Source organism: Bombina bombina, chromosome 3 (genome assembly GCF_027579735.1).
Source record: "Bombina bombina isolate aBomBom1 chromosome 3, aBomBom1.pri, whole genome shotgun sequence".
Lineage (NCBI taxonomy): Eukaryota > Metazoa > Chordata > Amphibia > Anura > Bombinatoridae > Bombina > Bombina bombina.
Genome location: NC_069501.1, coordinates 816,219,242 through 816,239,129, shown reverse-complemented (window position 1 = coordinate 816,239,129; position 19,888 = coordinate 816,219,242). Strand labels below are relative to the sequence as shown.

The 19,888-nt window shown below is 34.9% G+C and overlaps 1 protein-coding gene across 2 annotated transcripts in view; it reads right to left on the bottom strand.

Annotated features, from left to right (window-relative positions):
• The window catches only part of GRTP1 (growth hormone regulated TBC protein 1), a 136,814-nt gene that overhangs the window by 73,804 nt on the left and 43,122 nt on the right, over positions 1-19,888 (bottom strand). For both annotated transcript variants that reach the window (XM_053707762.1, XM_053707763.1), the window contains exon 6: positions 8,750-8,846. In XM_053707762.1, the coding sequence (XP_053563737.1) occupies positions 8,750-8,846 (97 nt within the window). The remainder of the gene's footprint in view (positions 1-8,749; positions 8,847-19,888) is intronic.

The following is a 19,888-nucleotide window of genomic DNA, read 5'->3' as shown; positions in this document are numbered from 1 at the left end:
CTGCTCCCAGGCCAGAAAATCTCAATCCAAGATGAGGGGTCTGCTAGGGACAATCAGAAAAAAACCTTTTCCTAGTGTAATACTGTGGTTGCAAAGGAGGATATAAGTGTCTTGGATAAGAGTTATACTCACAAGAGTGGCAGCACCCACTTGTGCTGAGTCAGACCTGCTGGGATCTCTCAGTGTCCCAGCTCACTACTCCCAGAAAGGGGATCAGTGGATCAATGCTCCCGGGGTCAGATCCAGATAAAAGAATACTAGCTCAGGCTACCAGTTGATACAATATAAAATGTATTAAAAATTCAAATCTAAAAACCAAGGGTTTAGGAACCAACACCTGGAAACCTGAGCTAGTATTCTTTGATCTGGGAGCAGTGAGCTGGGACACAGAGTTCCCAGAAGGCCTGACTCAGCACAAGAGGGTGCTGCCAATTTTGTGAGTATCATTCCTATTCAAGACATCTGTATAAAAGTCTCCCCTTGAAACCACAATATCACACTAGGAGGCGCCCTCTGTCTTGTGATTTTTTCTTCACAGATTTTTCATTCAGGTTTTTGTTTATACCTGAAGAGGAGCAGCCCTGACACATGATTTCTGATTTTTCTCCACCCCATCTGGATCTAACCCAAAAAAAATTCCGGTGACCATAGTGTTGGTTTCTATTTGGACTCAGATAGAACTTTGTTTCCATTAATTATATTTCTTTTTATGATTTAGGGGTATACCATTGTATGTTTTTGATCTACTACTAATATTTTGCATTATTTTGTTTATATATTTTACAACTTATTTTTTTATATATTCTTACACGCGCCCCCTAGAGTTGAACACATGTGTGTTACCAACAGCTGTTTTCCAATATATAATATAACTTGATACAAACTCTATTATTTCCTTCCTGCCACATTATAATTAGTTAAAGTGAATCCTCTCATTTTCATAGTGGGAAGCTAATATATACAGTATATATATATATATATTATTTTTTCTCTCTGTCTCTCTCTCTCTAAATATGTCTTACAGGTTTGAATTCATATGCGATGGAACAGATATGATTGTACTAGATAAGTTATGTATCAACTCTGTAAAGATTGTACTATCAAAAACTTGTATTACTGAATTGTAGTAATATTGAACCCGTTACTGGGACGTAAAATTTGTATTTCTGTAATACTGAAGCTCTTCAATAAAATTTAAATAAGAAAACAAACAAAAAAAAAAAAAACCAACACCTTACCTTTGTTTTATGGTAAGCATAACGCCGATCATCCGCCCACTTTACTTTAGCATATGTATGACAAAAGTGCCCCTGTTTTTAAGATTATTATTTGACACTGGCCTTTAATTTATTAAAGTTGACATTCACTTTAAGGGGGCTTAATGGTCAAAACTGAAAGCAGTATGAGTGCACATTCACATACCAGGCCTGTTCAGAAAGTCAGTGCTGGCTCTTGGCCTAGCAGCAATCAATCTATCCATAGAGATGATTTGTGCACAAACATCAAAACATGCATTTCTTCTTAGTTTCAATAGCAACACATTTTTTCTCCTTTAAGGGACATGAAACCCAACATTTATATTTCATAATTCAGATACAAAATGCAATTTTAAACAGCTTTCCAATTTACTTATATTATCAACTTTACTTCATTCTCTTGGTATCTTTTGCTGAAGGTGCAGCAATGCACAACTGGGAGCTAGTTGAACCCATCTGGTGAGCTATTGACAAGAAGCATAAATGTGCAGCCCCCAATCAACGGCTGGCTCACAGCAGTGAACTATTGCCCATGAGCCCAACAAGTTTTGTTTTTCCCCAACAGGATACTAAAGAGAACAAAGCAAATCATAATTTGTAAAAAAAATCACAATCCTAAATACAATGCTGTATACATAATCTATATGTACTATGATAAAAAAACAGTTTAAATGCAATAAAACTTAAAGTAACATTAAACTTAAAAAAATAATGTTACATAATTCCACACGTTTTGGGGTTGCGCTGCTAATCACAGAGTGCCTGATCACGCTATTAAACTAAATGTAGCTCGCTCTCACTCTGGTAGCGAGCTACATTTAGTTCGTGAACCGCTAAGACCTGATCAGAAGAGCCTGGAGAGGAAATTAGGTAAGTTTAACATTGGGGGCTAAAATCTCTAAAATCTTTTGATTTTTAAAGCTGTTGCTAAGATAATGTTACATAATTCTCCACTATGTGCAGAATTATGTAACATTATTTTTTAAGTTTACTGTCCCTTTAAAAGGACAAAATCTAGAGTGCAAAGTAATATAAAATGCAAAGCACAAAATGGAAATGTAGCAGAACTGTCATGTCATCATGCATTGCTATATTGCACTGGGCTTGTCTCTCCTTCCCATACAGAAATGCAGGGAACACCACAGAGAAATATAGGAAAATTTTCCTTTGTAGAATCTCGCGACGCAGTGCTGTAGGATCATTTTATATCATCTCATCTGAGCGGAGAGCTTTAGATCATGTGACAAATAACTATAAACATTTTATAATTTTGCTCTCAGGGAAATATGAAGGATTTTAGCCTCCTGTTAATATACACAGATTGTTAATCTACTATGTATGATACGCACATGTATATATATATATATATATATATATATATATATATATAATTTTTTATTTTTTCAGCACAGTGTTCATTTAAATGTCTGATTTAACAAACCTTGGAAGATGACACTACAGGATAACTTATTTATGTCCTAGACAGTACATTGTATTTTCCTTTTTGTAACTTGGCAGAAACAAAAAAGTTACAGAAACAAAATACCAAGCAAGAAATTGACCCTGAAACATTCTTAGAACAATATTTTCTTTATAGACAACTATTTTAAAATTACTGAGACAATAAAAAAACCTTATCAGCTAAGCATACACACTACAGATAACAATGGGGTAGATTCCAATATAAAAACTTACTAAAAAAAAAAAAGTTTCACTGGTATATTGTAGGTGACTTTACATGATTTGTTTACAACATTTGTCACAGTAAATTAGATTTTTCAAAATATCCAGTGAGTGCAAGTTTTATTGTTGCTATTGTATATACCATTAGCACCCTGGTAGATGATTGGAAGGTGAGAGAGTGCACATCCTGATATATATAGATAGATAGATAGATAGATAGATAGATAGATAGATAGATAGATAGATAGATAGATAGATAGAAAAAAAGTAAGCACTCTCTGGTTCGGACATCAGTGACAAACCAAATATTTATTGTGACGTTTCGGGACAACAAGCTTCCCTTCCTCTCAGAGGAAGGGATGCTTGTTGTCCCGAAACGTCACAATAAATATTTGGTTTGTCACTGATGTCCGAAGTCCAGAGAGTGTTTAATTTTTTTGCATATTCTATATACCTGATTAGAGCACCCTGGCAAGTTGAATTTGGCTGGTAAGAGTGCATATACTATATACCTTGGATCGATCGATCGATCTATATAATGTACACACACACATACATGTGTTTTTTTTTATTTAAAACTAAGATTAAAAGGGACAGTTTACTCAAAAAATGTCTCCCTTTTAATTTGTTCCCAATGATCCACTTTGCCTGTTCGAGAGTATATTAAATTGTTTACAAGTATTTGCATTTGAAATAGTTGATTTAGCCTGTGGTATCCCCACCTATCCTGAAAGTTTTGGGCCTTAAAGGGACAGTCTACACCAGAATTGTTATTGTTTTAAAAGATAGATAATCCCTTTTTTACCCATTCCCCAGTTTTGCATAACCAACAGTTATATTTATATATTTTTTACCTCTGTGATTATCTTGCATCTAAGGCTCTGCAAACTGCCCCTTTATTTCAGTTCTTTTGACAGACTTGCAGTTTAGCCAATCAGTGATAGCTCCCAGGTAACTTCACGTGCATGATCACAGTGTTATCTATATGAAAAACATGAACTAACACCCTCTAGTGGTGAAAAACCTGTTAAAATGAATTCTTAAGAGGCGGCCTTCAAGGTCTAAGAAATTAGCATATGAACCTCCTAGGTTAAGATTTCAACTAAGAATACCAAGAGAACAAAGCAAAATTGGTGATAAAAGTAAATTGGAAAATTGTTAAATATTACATGCCCTATCTGAATCATGAAAGTTTGTTTTGGACTAGACTGTCCCTTTAAGGCCAAGCTGTGTAAACACACCTAGCAGATGAAATTACACTCCCAGTGGGGTATAGAAGAGATAAGGTAATAAAATGTTAATTTTCCATTGTTCTCTCCGAGTATTGGCGATTGGTTTACAAACAGATAAAAGCTCAAGAAGCAGGTATATGTACACAATGTGATAAAGTAATGAGATCTGATTATACCTACAAGCTCAACCCATTGTATTAGGTTCTAACCTCAAAACAAAAATCAGCTATTTGATGTACACAAATAAACCTTAAAAACAAATCTTATACATTTTAGAAACACATTAAAGGAAACTATTTTATAGTATACTGTCCCTTTAACTCACCAGAGTAACTGCCCTGTGACTACCATTTAGCTTCTCTTTTTTTACTCTCATCTGCTTTGTAACAAAAACACATATTACTAATTTGTGTGATTTCACTATAATCTTATGATACTGAGATTTTTTTATAGTAAGTTTCCTTGAACTGAAGAGGAAAAAGTGTCTGTACCAGCACAATCCCTTGAGTTCTGTGCACCAAGAAATACTGAGCTACATCGCAGTAGCTTACAACTGTCAGGATTCTGTGAAGTTACCTCTGCCGTGATCGATTTCCGGTCACCCTTTGGACTTCCGGCTTGGATCGTTTGTCGGATATACCATAGCAGACATCTCCAACAGTCGATTGAAAGACTGCCGGTTGAAAGACCCGGTGTGATAAAGTGAGACGGACATTCATCTGTGCCCAGCTGTGCTACTGCCGAGTGGTGATATTTTATGCCTGCATTTTTTTATGTTATGTACGTTTGTGCCCGCACTTGTCTATTTTATTGCTGTGTATCTTATTAAACTGTTTTCCGTTCAGAGGGGTCGCGCTCTGTGTTCTTTTGTTTTTACAGCACAATCCCTTGCAAATAATAGGACATGATTTTTATCTTTACATACTTTTTATTGAGGTTTTTGGCTTGAACAATAAACAACATACTCGAGAAAAAATAAAAGAACACAAGTACTTCAAAAACATAACTTTGACTATAACACTCATAAAATGTCGGCAAATAATCAAGTATCTTCGACATTAGATATGTAAAAGGACATAATAGTAAGAAACCTCATTTTAGATGGGATTATGTAGTCTCCTACACAGGACCGGAGCATTTGTGCACCCCAAAATATAAATGAAATAATAGGGTATAAGGGAGGGTCTTAAATAAAGTATGTAATCACTCTTAGGCTACTTATAGGAGTCGTATATCCGCTGCTAAAGTAAATAACATAAGGAGTCTATGACTTGCACTCAAGTGTTAATTAAAAGGGGACCCCCACTATCTCCCATCAAGTAAGGGAGCAGGAGAACTCCTATATTCCAGAACCAATAGGTAGATGTACTGTGTACTTAAGGTCCACAGGGCATGTAGTAAATTATATACTTATCGTAAATTAGGAATAAATTACCTAAATAGGGTTAGTAGTTATACAGGGAGTAGAGGAGGATAATATGTATATGTGGAGGATAGTGGGATAGTAAAAAGCTAAAATTTCTAAGAGCAGCGGTTACTTATATTAGAAAAGAAAAATTGTAAGCCCTATTAGCAAATCTGTCCCTCAGGGTAGGACCATCTGGGAGTGGAGTAGAGGGATGTCGGAGACGAGTTGGAAAAATAGAAGGAAAGAAAGAAAACAGCGGGCAAGAGCCGCTCATGTGAGAAAAATTAGATACAGCCTGATTCTATATGATGTTTAAATAGTGCTGGAGGAGTTTAGTAAGTATTGATAAAGTAGAATTTCTGTTTATATAGATACATTATCTGAGAGGGGATGTGGTGTAAGATAGACGGGTAACTGATTATACCTTAACGAGGGGGAGAATTGTAGATTTATGAGATCTGGCCACTTTAAGTCACCTGTCAGTTTGAATGCCTATATCAAAATACCCTGTGGTAAGGTGAGCACAATTAAGGGCTCTAGTGTCCGCTATTTTAAAGGGCTGTGCAATGTAATGAATAAATTCTATCTATTGGAGGGTAAGAGATGGGCTACCGTTCATAATTGTGAAGAGGCTCATAATGTCAGGGGCTATAATAATCCTTCTCTTAGGCAACTGGGTTGTGTGGTGTAGAGGTTTGGGGGGGAGGGGGTTAGACCTCCCTGCTGGTCTTACTGAATATATTACTGACCTAACATGACTGAGGATGAGTATGCCTCCAGCGGAAGTGGTTATGTTAGGGCTGATAAGCTTATGAGTATATGTTGGCCCTAAATACATTGTTATACTAGCTAGTGTACCTACATGTCTTACCACTAATGATAGTCCAATAAAGCTAATAAGCAGCTCTGTATATGGACAACTTCACTAAATGAATATGAGAGCTATAAGTTAAATGTAGGTTCAGATAGATTAGGTAGGATCATCTAGTAAATAAACAACCAGTAGAGGGAATATTGTTGAAATAGCAGGTAAAATATAGTCTAAGGCCAGTGACTTAGATTCAGCTTGTACAACAATTTTATAGATTATATACTGCACAACATCTTTAACCACTAATAGAACTCAGATTAGATTATCCATTACTAGGGGTCGGCTTAAAGCATAAAAAAATGTGAACAAGTATATGCTGGAGCTTGGTGTCTTATATGGTACAATGGAAGTCCACTGAATCGCAGAGAGGTCTACTCTAACCAACTCCTGACCGACAGTTCACCTGTAAGTAACAGTACTTATCTGGATCCCCAGGTGTAATAGGGTCAGAGCACAACTGCCACAGTTCTTGTAGATCCCTCAGAGCACTAAAGGGCAGCAGCCGGATCCTCCACACTCTACACTCCGGTGCCGTGTGTTTCTTATGAGGGATGTAGGAAGTTCTCCATACTCGCCCATAAGAGCTAGCCTCATTTCTCCAGAACGTGCCCAATGATAAGGAGGCAGACTTCGGTTCAGCCTGGGGATCCTGGGTAGGAGGGAGAGGACGTTGTTGGTGCTTAATTCTGATAGACGGCGTAGGACTTTTCTGCGGCGGGTTATCTTGAGGGAGGTATGGTGAGTCGCCTGCAAAGGGTGGAATGACTTCATCGTCTATCTCGTTAGCTGTGGGATAAACAGCAACCTCTCCGAGTATCTCCGCCTGGTACAATAAGGGGTGCTGTGCGATGAGGAGGTCGGCAATCGGCCCCAAAGGTTTAGTATTATGTATTACTGAGGGTAGGCTGGCGCCATCTTGGGATGTGCGTATGTTCATACAAGGTCAGGGGATCATGAAGTCTTCTTTCAGTTTTGCGACCTAATTCCTCTAGCAAGGTGGCTACGCGGGTAAAAAACTCCTCCATCACTGGTCTTTAGTATCACGGCTGTCACCCGGCAGATATCAGGCCGGGGGGGGGGTAAGGATGATGGTACAACGAACTAGGCCGTTAGAAGCAGTCCCGGTCGGTGTATGTCTCCTAGGGTTAGACTTACTGCTTTATTTGTAGTATCTTACATATATTCCATTCCTCAGCAAATGTTTGAAAGTCTTTTAGGAAGATGAGCTGGTGTTGCATAGATAATCGATGAGTTATGGAGATTATCATAAGAGCTTCTGAAAAAAGCGTCCAACCATGGCTGCAGCTTAGACACGCCCCCAAGGACATGATTTTTAAGGCAACATATCTTCCTTTTTTTGCAGAAAGATGTTCATGTGACATTTTAAGTCACTTTTATAGAGAGGGTGCATCCTTTTTAAATGATTTAGCATATGTGTAATATGCCCCTTTAGGAGCTGGTAGAATCAGGGAAATGTTCAGTATGGATAAGTGGCAGTGGTAATTATGATAATCATAATATTTTGTCAGTGAGTCTCAGCAGATAATGAATGTACTGACTTTATCACTGCTTGGTTTCACATAAGGGAATGAATTGAAAAACAATTTTATTTAGATGCCCAAGAGCAGACTCGAGGGTAACAGCCATACGAGTGAATTAACCTCAGTAACAATAAATTAGTTGGGTACAAACATGCCCACTTATTAACAATGCTCACATGTTGGTACTGACATTTTAAAAAGATGGAGAGGAAGAATCATTCTAAAAACATATCAAGGAAATGATAATATGTGGATAAGTATAGATTATGGTACAAATAAGGTAAAGGAGCCCTTTTCCAACATAATCTCAAAAGTAAAAGGGAAAGTAAAGTCAAATTTAAACCTTCATAATTCAGATAGCGCATGACATTTTAAAAAATTTCCCCATTTACTTTTATTATTTAAATTTGCTTCATTTTCTTAGTATATTGTTTTAAAAGCATAATGTAGGAGCTAGGCTCAGGAGATGCAATACACTACTAGGAGCTAGCTTCCAATTGGTCAGTGCACATGTATGCCTCTGTCATTGGCTCACCTAATGTGATCAGTTAACCCCAGCAGTGCCTTCCTGCTACTTTAACAAAGGATAATAAGAAAATAAAGCAAATGTCATAATAGAAGTAAATTGGAAAGTTGCTTAAAATTGTATACTCAAATTAAAGACACATACATTGGGGTTTCATGTCCCTTTAATAGAAAACAATTAATTTGACTGTCAATTCTAAACGGAATAAAATTTAAAAGAATGTTCAACATACCAGGCAAAATGTGTCCAATAAGAGCATCTAACAACCAAAAGGATTTTTCTTCATCTTTTGTAACAAGAATCAGGTATCCAGTGATAAAATTCATTCCCTGTAAGGAAAGGAAAAAATGCATACTTTTATCCACTGGGTCTGGTTCTGCTTTAATGGCAATAATTATTACTTTGAGATATTTAGAATATAGATAGAGAGATAGAAACAAGAAAATTTAAAGGGAGATTAAACACTAAAATGCTAGATATAGAATGATGCATGCCAAGAAAAGATTAGTCTGTCACTAACTTGTAGATGTATTTTTTTTAAAGTTTCATTAGTTGTTTAAATAGTGACAATATAAGTGTAAAGTATTATTGTCTATAAAAATATAGGAGCTGCCATGTTGTAACTTAAGTTACTTTCTCTTTCTAATTGTGGCCAATTAGAAACCGTTATAAATAGGTCACTAGTTTGTGCAGCGCTGTGTTGAGTATATAACAGTTTTCTGCACTTTCATTTCTAACAGGAACTGAATATATATATATATATATATATATATATATATATATATATATATATATATACATATATATATATATATACATACATATACACACACACACAGTTTATCATTTAAAGGGACAGTCTAGTATAAATTAAACTTTCATTATTCAGATAGGACTTTTCATTTTAATCAACTTTCCAATTTAATTTTATCATCAAATTTGCTTTTTTCTCTTGGTATTCTTAGTTTAAACTAAACATAGGTAGGCTCATATGCTAATTTCTAAGCCTTTGTAGGCTGCCTCTTATCACATGGTTTTTAAATCTCTTTTCAACACAAAGAGACAGTAAACGTGGGCCATATAGATAACACTGTGTTCAGGCACAGGGGTTTATTTAAGATTTAGCACAAAACAATGCTAAATTTAAGACAATAGATAATAAACAGTCACAGTCATGTGATCAGGGGGCTGGAAGAGGGTTCCTAGATAAAAGGTAATCACAGAGGTAAAAAGTATATTAATATAACTGTGTTGGTTATGCAAAACTGGGGAACGGGTAATAAAGGGATTATCTAACTTTTAAAACAATAACAATTCTATGGTAGACTGTCCCTTTAATATTACCATCTCAAAGTGTTTCATATCCCTTTAATAATAGAAGTAAATAGGAAAGTGGTTTAAAATTGCTTGCTTTACATGATTTCTGAAAGATATTTTTTTTTGGGTTTCATGTCCCTTTAATTAAAACATAAGGAGCAGCGTAGCAGCCATTAGAGGACTTGGAATAATGAAGACGTTATGCAGCAGAAAACAGCAAAGAAAACGACAGTTAAAACATAACATAACATTTTTTTAGTAAAATAAAAGTATTACTTTTGCACTTCTCAGTTTTTTTGTTGCGGTTTTTAAGTGATTCAATATAAACAGAAGAACTTAGTGACCTACAGTAAGAAAATCTAATGAAACCACCACCTAGCTTGCTTCAACGATTTCTTTTTACAACATACTCCTGGTTACTATATATATATATATATATATATATATATATATATATATTTATTTATTTTTCAAACAGAGAAAAAATTTAGGCTGAAACTTTGGTTTAAGTATTTTTCTTAGGGTAGGAAAGAGAACCATAAGATAAAATAGAAACAGCAGGATCCATGAATAATTCAGTCTAGTTTTGGATTTTACATTCCACAACTTATTCCAGATAGAATTATACTAACAAACTAAACATTTACGTTTCCACAAAAAAAAGGACAATAAACTTAGGTATTATTTGTTTGAGTGCAGAATTATGCAACAACCACGTGATGCCAGTGAAAAAAAGAAAATGAAAGATTTAACCCACCAAAAGTATCACTTCAGGTTTTTGAAAGAGACACTACACATTTGCAAACACCTTGGCACTGAAATGCAGTGAAAAATAGATGTCAAAATGGCGGCACCCATGACTGGAGAAATGCAGGGAATAACATCAGTACTATATTTAGGGCCAGATTACAAGTTGAGCGCTAAATATAGATTTTGTGAAAGCGATATTTGGGTTCCACTGAGTAATACCAACGCAAGCTCGTGTTCACATTGCTGGGAAGCATTACGCTAATGAGAGCGCACTTCCATAGGCTCTTATGGGAGCCTTGTTTTCATGCCATGAGACAGGCATATCCCAAAAACGGGTTTGTATCTTGCCCTAAAGCAAACTTTAGACAACTCTGTTGTAGCACTGTACACAGAGTATAAATGTGTGGCACAAATGAAATCTGCTATGTTAAAGGGACATGTTACCTATATGTTAAATTATGTTTAAGTGATGCAGCACATATGCAAAAAGCTGGCTAGGAAATATCTCATGAAAATCTATGTAAAAATGGAAGATATGATACTTCAACATCCCATTTAAGACGATTGTCACAAGACTATCAAGGTAGCATGCATATGGCATGTACAAACAGTCACTTTATTGAGAATTTATGTTGAGTACCGTGTCCCTTTAAGCATAGAAACAATATTTGTATAAAGGAGTAAATGATTTAGGTTTATTCAGTGGCGGCTCGTAGGTTATTCAAATGGGGGTTCATAATCCATAAATTTTGAAAATTAAATTTACATTTACGACGTAACGTACAGGTTAAAATACATTTCTGTTTTGGTCAGATGGGAGTATCTTTTGGAAGTCTTGAAGGCTTCGGTTTTTTTCAGCACTGTTTATTTCTGCTATCCTATATTCTTCACCATATGCAAAAGGTTAGAGGCACAGGATTCAGTTCTCCAGATATAACAATCTCTAATGGCACGAGGCAGGGATGCCCCCTCTCTCCTATTATATTTGCCTTAGTAATGGACGGAACCCTTTGCCCAGGCTTTTCAGAACTCTCCGCAGATATCTGTGGTCCCTTTTGACACCCAAGATGATTGAATTGTATTATTTGCAGACAATATTACTCTTTGTCATGTATACTTTTACAGTGTCCTCACCACTTACCTATCTCACACAGATTAATATTTCACTTAGCCTCAAGACGCTTCCTATAGCCTGTAATGAGTGTCTGAATTTTGGATAAAGGTATTTTGGACCATTCCTCCTTGCAAACCATCTCCAGTTCAGTTAGGTTTGATGGTTTCCAAGCATGGACAGCCTGCTTTAAATCACCCCACAGATTTTCAATGATACTCAGGTCTGGGATGGCCATTCCAAAACATTGTACTTGTTCCTCTGCATAAATGCCAGAGTAGATTTTGAGCAGTGTTTTTGGTCGTTGTCTTGTTGAAATATCCATCCCCGGTGTAACTTCAACTTTGTGACCGATTCCTCAACATTATTCTTAAGTATCTGCTAATATTGAGTGGAATCCATGCGACCCTCAACTTTAACAAGATTCTCAGTACCGGCACTGGCCACACGGCCACACAGCCCCACAGCATGATGGAACATCCACCAAATTTTACAGTGGGTACAAAGTGTTTGTCTTGGAACGCTGTGTTCTTTTGTCGCCATGCATAACGCTCCTTGTTATGACCAAATAACTCAATCTTTGTTTCATCAGTCCACAGCACCTTCTTCCAAAATGAAGATGGCTTGTCCCAATGCCTCAAGCGACTCAGTTTGTGGCGTGTGTACAGAAAAGGCTTCTTCCACATCACTCTCCCATACAGTTTCTCCTTGTGCAAAGTGCACTGAATTGTTGAATGATACACAGTGACACCAACTGCAGCAAAATGATGTTGTAGGTCTTTGGAGGTGGTCTGTGGGCTGTTTTTGACCATTCTCACCATCCTTTGCCTCTCCGATATTTTACTTGGCCTGCCACTACTGGCCTTAACAATAACTGTGCCTGTGGTCTTCCATTTCCTCACAGTGGACACTGATAGCTTTTTGTAAATCATGGAAATTGTCAGTGGTGCTTAAACTTTTGCATACACACAATCTGTGTGTGTATATATATATATATATATATATATATATATATATATATATATATATATATATATATATATATATATATATATATATATATATATATATATACACACACACACACACATATATACACACATACATACACACACACACACACACAATGCTCAAATACACCTCACAGGCAGGATATCTAAAAAAATATAAAGGGAACATTTGTTGAAGTTTAAGCTTCAAAAGATTCTTTACTTAATCGCTTAATGAGATTAGATCTCTACAAACAAGATAACCATGTTACCTAGATCAGGATGCCCCCTGGGGTGACAGACACAATTCTGTACTTTAGTTCAGATATGCTCAGAATCTTCAGGAAAGTAAGTAATTATCACTTGTATGATACACAAATGATGGGGTAAAGAATATATTTGAAGGTCTGAATCCACATATACGTCTGGAAAGGTTTGCTAGCTCAGATGCAAGCATATAGAATACAATTTAATATGAAATGACTTGTGTCTAATTTTCATATAGTTAATAATATGGAATATATTTATATTAAAAGTGGGATAATAAGCAAATATAAATATTGTTATAATAAATTAATCACTACAGAATTCTAATTAAATGCAATGTAATATCAGAATATGAATCTATTGAATTCAAATATTTAATAGTTAATATTATAGCTGATTATTAATATCATACTGAAAGTATTAAATTAAAATCCTTTTAAGCCCCCTAATATTTAATGAATCATCGCGTTCATCATGTCCTCGAACTGCAAGCTCAAATGCGCCGCAGAATACAATTAATACATTTGGAAAGAACATAACGTTATGTGGTTACTTGCTCATTGTGTTTTTTAACATTCAAACAATATGCACTGACAAGTTGTTTGCGAATATCAACCCTTCCTAGCAAATTAAACTCTAATGGGGAGTATAAATGTGATTGGGAGCAATTATGTTTATTTATTTTTTGAGTTAAATGTGATAAAAATCAGCGACACCATAACTCACCCAACTTGAATCACCACCGTTTTGCAAACAGGAGACAATAAAAACAAGATCCTGGGTGCGATCAAATATACGGCGCAGGTTTCGGCACAAGCGTGGGAACCCGTGCCGCCCGTAATTTCACCTCACACATCGGGGTATTACATATAAGGCGCCGGCATTTCCTAAGTGCTGTAAGTCTGATAAACTAGCGATGTCCAGAAATGAGCGTAAATACAGATTTCTGGAGTCGCCAGTGATATACTTGCTCAGTTAAATTATATAATCACATATACTGTATATTAACCAAATGATTAACTAAAGCTGAGAAATAATAAGTATATTGAATGTACATTTATGAAAATATATATATATTCCTGAATTTAAAGAACCTTTCACTTTATAGAGAAATAAAACCACATTTCAATTATTGTTGCCCCCAGTGTTCGATATTAGGCAATGCAGCTAAAGGGTATTTGGTTGTCAGGAGATCTACATATTCAGTAGCCAATGACAGAAATTTAGAAATATTGGTATCTGGTATTAATGTATTGGCCGTTTAATGTCTTTATATTTTTAATAATGTTATAATTTAATAATTTATAGCAATGGTATTCTTTATTGCAAGAGTTAAATTGAAGCTGTATTTAAAGGTGTAATGTATAGTTATAATTGATATTTCATAGACCTGTGTAGTCCATTAATAATTATATTAGTGCTAAGTAAATGTATTATTAAGAGGAAAGGATTTAGTATTTTAATTTTCATTTGGTTAAACTAAAACTACTGTGATATATTTTAAAAATTGCATATATTATTGTGGTTAGATTGAAGTTATTTAATTTGATATTAATTGGCATATGTTGAATTGATCGTCAAATGAAATCTCTAGTTGATTATTTGAAGTACTATAAGACTATTTTAGGCCAAATAGTGAATTATATATTTCTGTAAATTCCATTAGGCTTATTGAATTTGAACTAAGACTCTTAGTATAATCTAAAGATATATTTGCTATTTTTTTTATTACTTCAGTAATCCATATTTTTGCATTTGATTAGTTTCGCTGACTAACTACAAGTTGTTCTTGTAACATTTAATTGCAATATTTGACAATTCATTTTGAGTTAAGGTAGATTTATAGATTATATTGTGTCCAGAATACAGAGGTACCAGTACCAGATAATTTAATTGAATATTATTTGAACTAAAGTTTTTTTATAGCATGCTAAAAAAAAATTAATATTGTATTAATCAATTGATATACCTATACATGGTCATAAGTTATATTCGGTTTACTAGATAAATATAATAATTCTGTTTCATAAAGATTAACTGGTCAGAAGTTAGGAATTACTTTGAGATTAAATATTGATATTTAATAATAATTATTTTTGTCAAATTTAAAGATCTCTCAAAAGTGTTATTTTGGAGTACACAACAGAGATTTAAAATTTCACTGTAGTGTACTGATAACATTCCACTGTATTAATTGGAGATATTGCTGACGATAATTTTATGATTGTTATTAATTATTAATAAATATAATAATAGAATTGGTGGCAACATCAAGATAAATACACCAACATTTTACTTTCTACAAAAGAAGATTCTTTTACACTAGTGCTTACTAATTTACTTCAAAGGTAAATATTAAAACGGAACGTTGATAACTCAAGTGCAAGTTTTGTAAATTAAGTCAATCCGCCTGTCTTTTTTTTGAGGCAAATAAATCAATAACATTTTCATTGAATTTAGGCATGTCATTTATCTTTTTTTTTTTTTCAATTGTGAGCATGGCTAGAGTTGTCAGTCTTTCCTCAGTCATGGTGCTCCTTAGAAATGTCTTAACTCGTTTTAAAGTTGAAAAACATCTCTCAGCCTCAGCAGTTGTCACGGGAATAGTCGAAATAATTAGCAACAGTTTGTAGGTCTCTGAGAAAGTAGTGTCGAAGTTATTTTCTATTACAAACGGTAGAAGACTAATGGCACCATTCATATTTCTGAAATCTGGTCTTCTGTATATTACTCCTAGTTCAGTTTTCAGGCGATCTTTCTGCAATATGGGATAAACAGCTGTTTGTTCAAGAAGCTGATTTGGAAAAAAATTCTCGTAATCCGCACATTTTTTAGCTTGGATGAGAGAAACAGCCGAGTAGTGAGTTATAAAAGAAAATCTTTTACTTGATTCGTGATAACATCGCATATCTCTTTTGCTGCCACAGTTTGAGTAATGTGAATATTTTCTCTCCTCCTTTTCCTTGATGTTTCCTCTGTTTCTGATATCGTCATGGTCACTGTGTCCATTCTATTCCTTTCTTTTTCCATTGTCTGCTGGAAAGTGTTAACATGTTTTCGAATGAGTGCTGCATCTGTTAGTGTTTTCTGAAGTTGGTTGTATAACACATCTACATGTGGCATAATATTGTGAAAAACTGTAAGCCAAAACACAAATACAGAGTCTTCCAACATACGCCGAAAAGCCCCTGCTGAATTTATTGCTACATTTTTTTTTTTATGTTGACTATTTTCTCCATGCATTCAATAAACTGTTCCCTGTATTCAAACACTGTATTGATGGTTCGACTCTTGAAATTCCACCTGGTGGCTGAACCATGAGGTATCCTTCTTCAGTTTCATCTAGAATAACAATCCTTTGTGGGGAGTTACTGAAAAGTTAGTAATGTCACTTAGGTTTAAAAAAAATATTCAAACTTGTTGATTCTGACTGCTTGCTTGGCTGACAATCAAATTGAGCTGATGTGCGTAGCAATGTACAAATTGTGCATTCTTGTAGGTACGTTTAATTATAGCCTGAACACCTGCTGACCACTCATCACGCTTGCACCATCAGAACTCTGGGATATCAATTTCTCGGGTTTGTCTACAACTTTTTCCAAAGTAGCTTGAATACATCTAGCTATAGATTCTGCATCATGTCCAGCTGGATTAGTAAATTCCCAGAATCTCTCAACCGGTTGTCCGTTACCTATAATGTAACGAAAAACAACAACCAATTGGGAGGCAGATGAAACATCAGTAGTTTCACCTGCCATCACTGCTACAAAACTTGCATTTGAGATTTCATTTTTTATTCGGTTCTGGCAAACAGTAAGCATACAGTCTAATAAATAGTTTTGAATTTCTTTTGACGTTCCTTTAAAAACAGTGGCACTAGTGAGATGTTCTTTTAGAGATGATTCAAGTTCTGCTGAGAAGTTTATAAGACTTCTGAAAACGCCTGGATTTAATGAATCATCACGTTCATCTTGTCCTCGAAGTGCAAGTTAAAATGCGACGCAAAATGGAATACAATTAATAATTTTGGAAAGAACATAACCATTTTTGGTTACTTGCTCATTATGTTTTTTAACATTCAAACGATATGTACTGTCAAGTTGTTGGCGAATATCAACACTTCCTAGCAAATTAAACTTTAATGTGGAGTTTAAATGTGATTGGGAGCAATGATGTTTATTTATTTTTTTAGTTAAAATGTGATAAAAATCGGTGACACCATAACTCACCCAACTTGAATAACCACTTTGTTTTGCAAACAGGAGACAATAAAAACAAAAGAGTCTGTTAGATAATTCACAGCCACAAATCCATGGATATTTTTTATATAACTCTGATTTGAATTCTCTTTTGAAATCTCTAGTTTTAAATTTTGTCACCTGGATAAGGTTAAGCCTAGGTGTTGGCCTGAGCCTTTTAATTTAAATTTTTCTTTTCATGGGCAACGTTGAAAAATGTAATTGCTTTAGCTTAAAAATGACAGTGGATGGTTCACTAAGCGCCTGCCTAAAGGACCCTTGCTCTGGATATTGGCTCCTAGTAGCCAATAGAATAAATAAATAGAAAAGGGTTGGAACCAAAGCGCCTAAAAGGCCGGGTCTGAACAAAGTTAATTAAACCGATTCACTTTACAATAAAAATTACACTTTAATTCGTTACAGACATGGATCCATGTTACATAATAAAAAACAACTTAAAATTCTTTAAGCAATAAAATTCTTTAAACAATAAAATAATAAAAGAATCACTGATGATTCTCCTATTGGTAACTGGTACAGACCTATCTGTACTGGTATCCCAGTATCTCTAGGTATTCTTTGACCAATAAAATAATAAAAGAATCACTGATGATTCTCTTGTAGGTAACTAGTACAGACCTATCTAGACTGGTATCCCAGTATCTCTAGGTATGGCGGTTCCCTTTCTAGGTGTTATGTGCCTTAGTAACTGATAATGAGGTAGACTCCCTAAATATGTGAGTGGTGCTTTAAATATGTGCTAGAGGATACCAAATCCTTCTATGTGAACAATGAACGAAAATGATGAAAGAATAATGAGGTGGTGGTATATAGATGTAACAGTGATAAGTATTAAAACTTAAATAAAATATTGATGCAGGTAATAAACATTCCAATGTGGTTATTCAAACAGAAAAAATATATATGCAATGCGTTGCAGATGTGAAAACAAAGACATAAACAAAAAACAAAAATAGTCCTCCAAATGATAGTGTTAAATCCAAATTGCAGTGTTCACTCCAAAAAGTGATGGTAATAAAAACCCAAAGTGAAAAACCAAAGCTAAAAAAATCAGTGGCCACTGTAAAATATGAGCAAAACAAGTCAATCCTGTGAAGAGATAAACATATTCCTGCAACCTTAGCAGTACCGGGAAATGGTGAAATATCAAAGTCTCATCCGGGGCCCGGCTGACCCAAATCACACCTAAAAATAAAAACAAACACACAATAGTGCAGAGCGTAATTTCTCAAGTAGAATAAAAGGAGGAAGACTCACCAGTCGACGCGTTTCGGTCTATGCTAGACCTTTATCAAGACTTAAGCTTAAAAACACTGAATTTACTAAGTGCCATCTTAACTGTTAGTTTACACACAAAGAACAGTCCTTTGCTGTTATTAGATATATAGCTTTTAGGTAAGTAGCTTTGCAGTTGTTTTAAAATATATCACTTGTAGGTAAGTAGTTTTGCGGTTGTTATCAAATATATAACTTGTAGGTTTGTAGTTTTGCGGTTGTTATAAAATAAATAACTTTTAGGTAAGTAGCTTTGTAGCTGCTATAATATATAACTTGTAGGTAAGTAGTTTTGCGGTTGTTATCAAATATATAACTTGTAGGCAAGTAGCTTTGCTGTTATAATATATAATTGTTTTAACAACTCTAAGACTCTCTGCAATCCGCTAATAATGCTAAACTAAAATACTTTAAACTAGTATAATTACAGCAGGCAGCAGCCGTGACAGCCGTCAACGGTCAATTAGTAAAACTAGTAGGGAAGTAGTTTTGCGGTTGTTATCAAATATATAACTTGTAGGTAAGTAGCTTTGCGGTTGTTATAAAATATATAACTTGTAGCTAAGTAGCTTTGCAGTTGTGTATATATATATATATATATATATATATATATTTGTTTTAACAACTCTGAGAATCTCTGCAATCTGCCAATAATTCTAAACTAAAATATTTTTAACTAGTATAATTACAGCAGGCATCAGCTTTTTAGGTAAATAGTTTTGCAGTTATAAAATATATAATTTGACTTGTAGGTAAGAGCTATAGGAGTCAGTGGTGATGAATTAAAAAGTTAAAATATACAGGTTTACTGTCTATCTGCAGCAGTTAACTGTTTTTTGTTGTTTTTTTTTAATTTAAATTGTTTGAACAACTCTGCAATCTGCTAATAATTTAAAAAATAAAATACTTTTAACTAGTAATAATCTATAATTACAGCAGGCCAGGCAGCAGCCGTGACAGCCGTGAACGGTTAACTAGTAATTAAAAGTTTAAACTAGTCTACAGTCTGCTGCTCAGCCTCTCTCTCCATCTAAAATTAATTAAAATGATGACTTTAAAATTTAGTAAGAAGTAACTCTCAAACAATATTATTCTTTCTTTCTCACTAAATCCAGTCCCTCCTCTACTCTCTCTCTCTCTCTCTACAGTCAACTTCTTCTGTTTTAACTTCTCTAAGGTCTTCTACCACCACCCACTAGTGCCCAGCCACACCTCAACTTCTTCTGTTTTAACTTCTCTGACTGAGTCTAAGTACACGGTCAGTGCTCACACCACCAACTTTCAACTTGGTTACTGAGACTCTACAAAATGAGCTCCTCTCAGCTCAATGACTATATCCACAATTAGATTTTGTGCTGTTGAGTGGGAGGAGCCTCATCAAGCCGCAGAGTCATCACGTGACT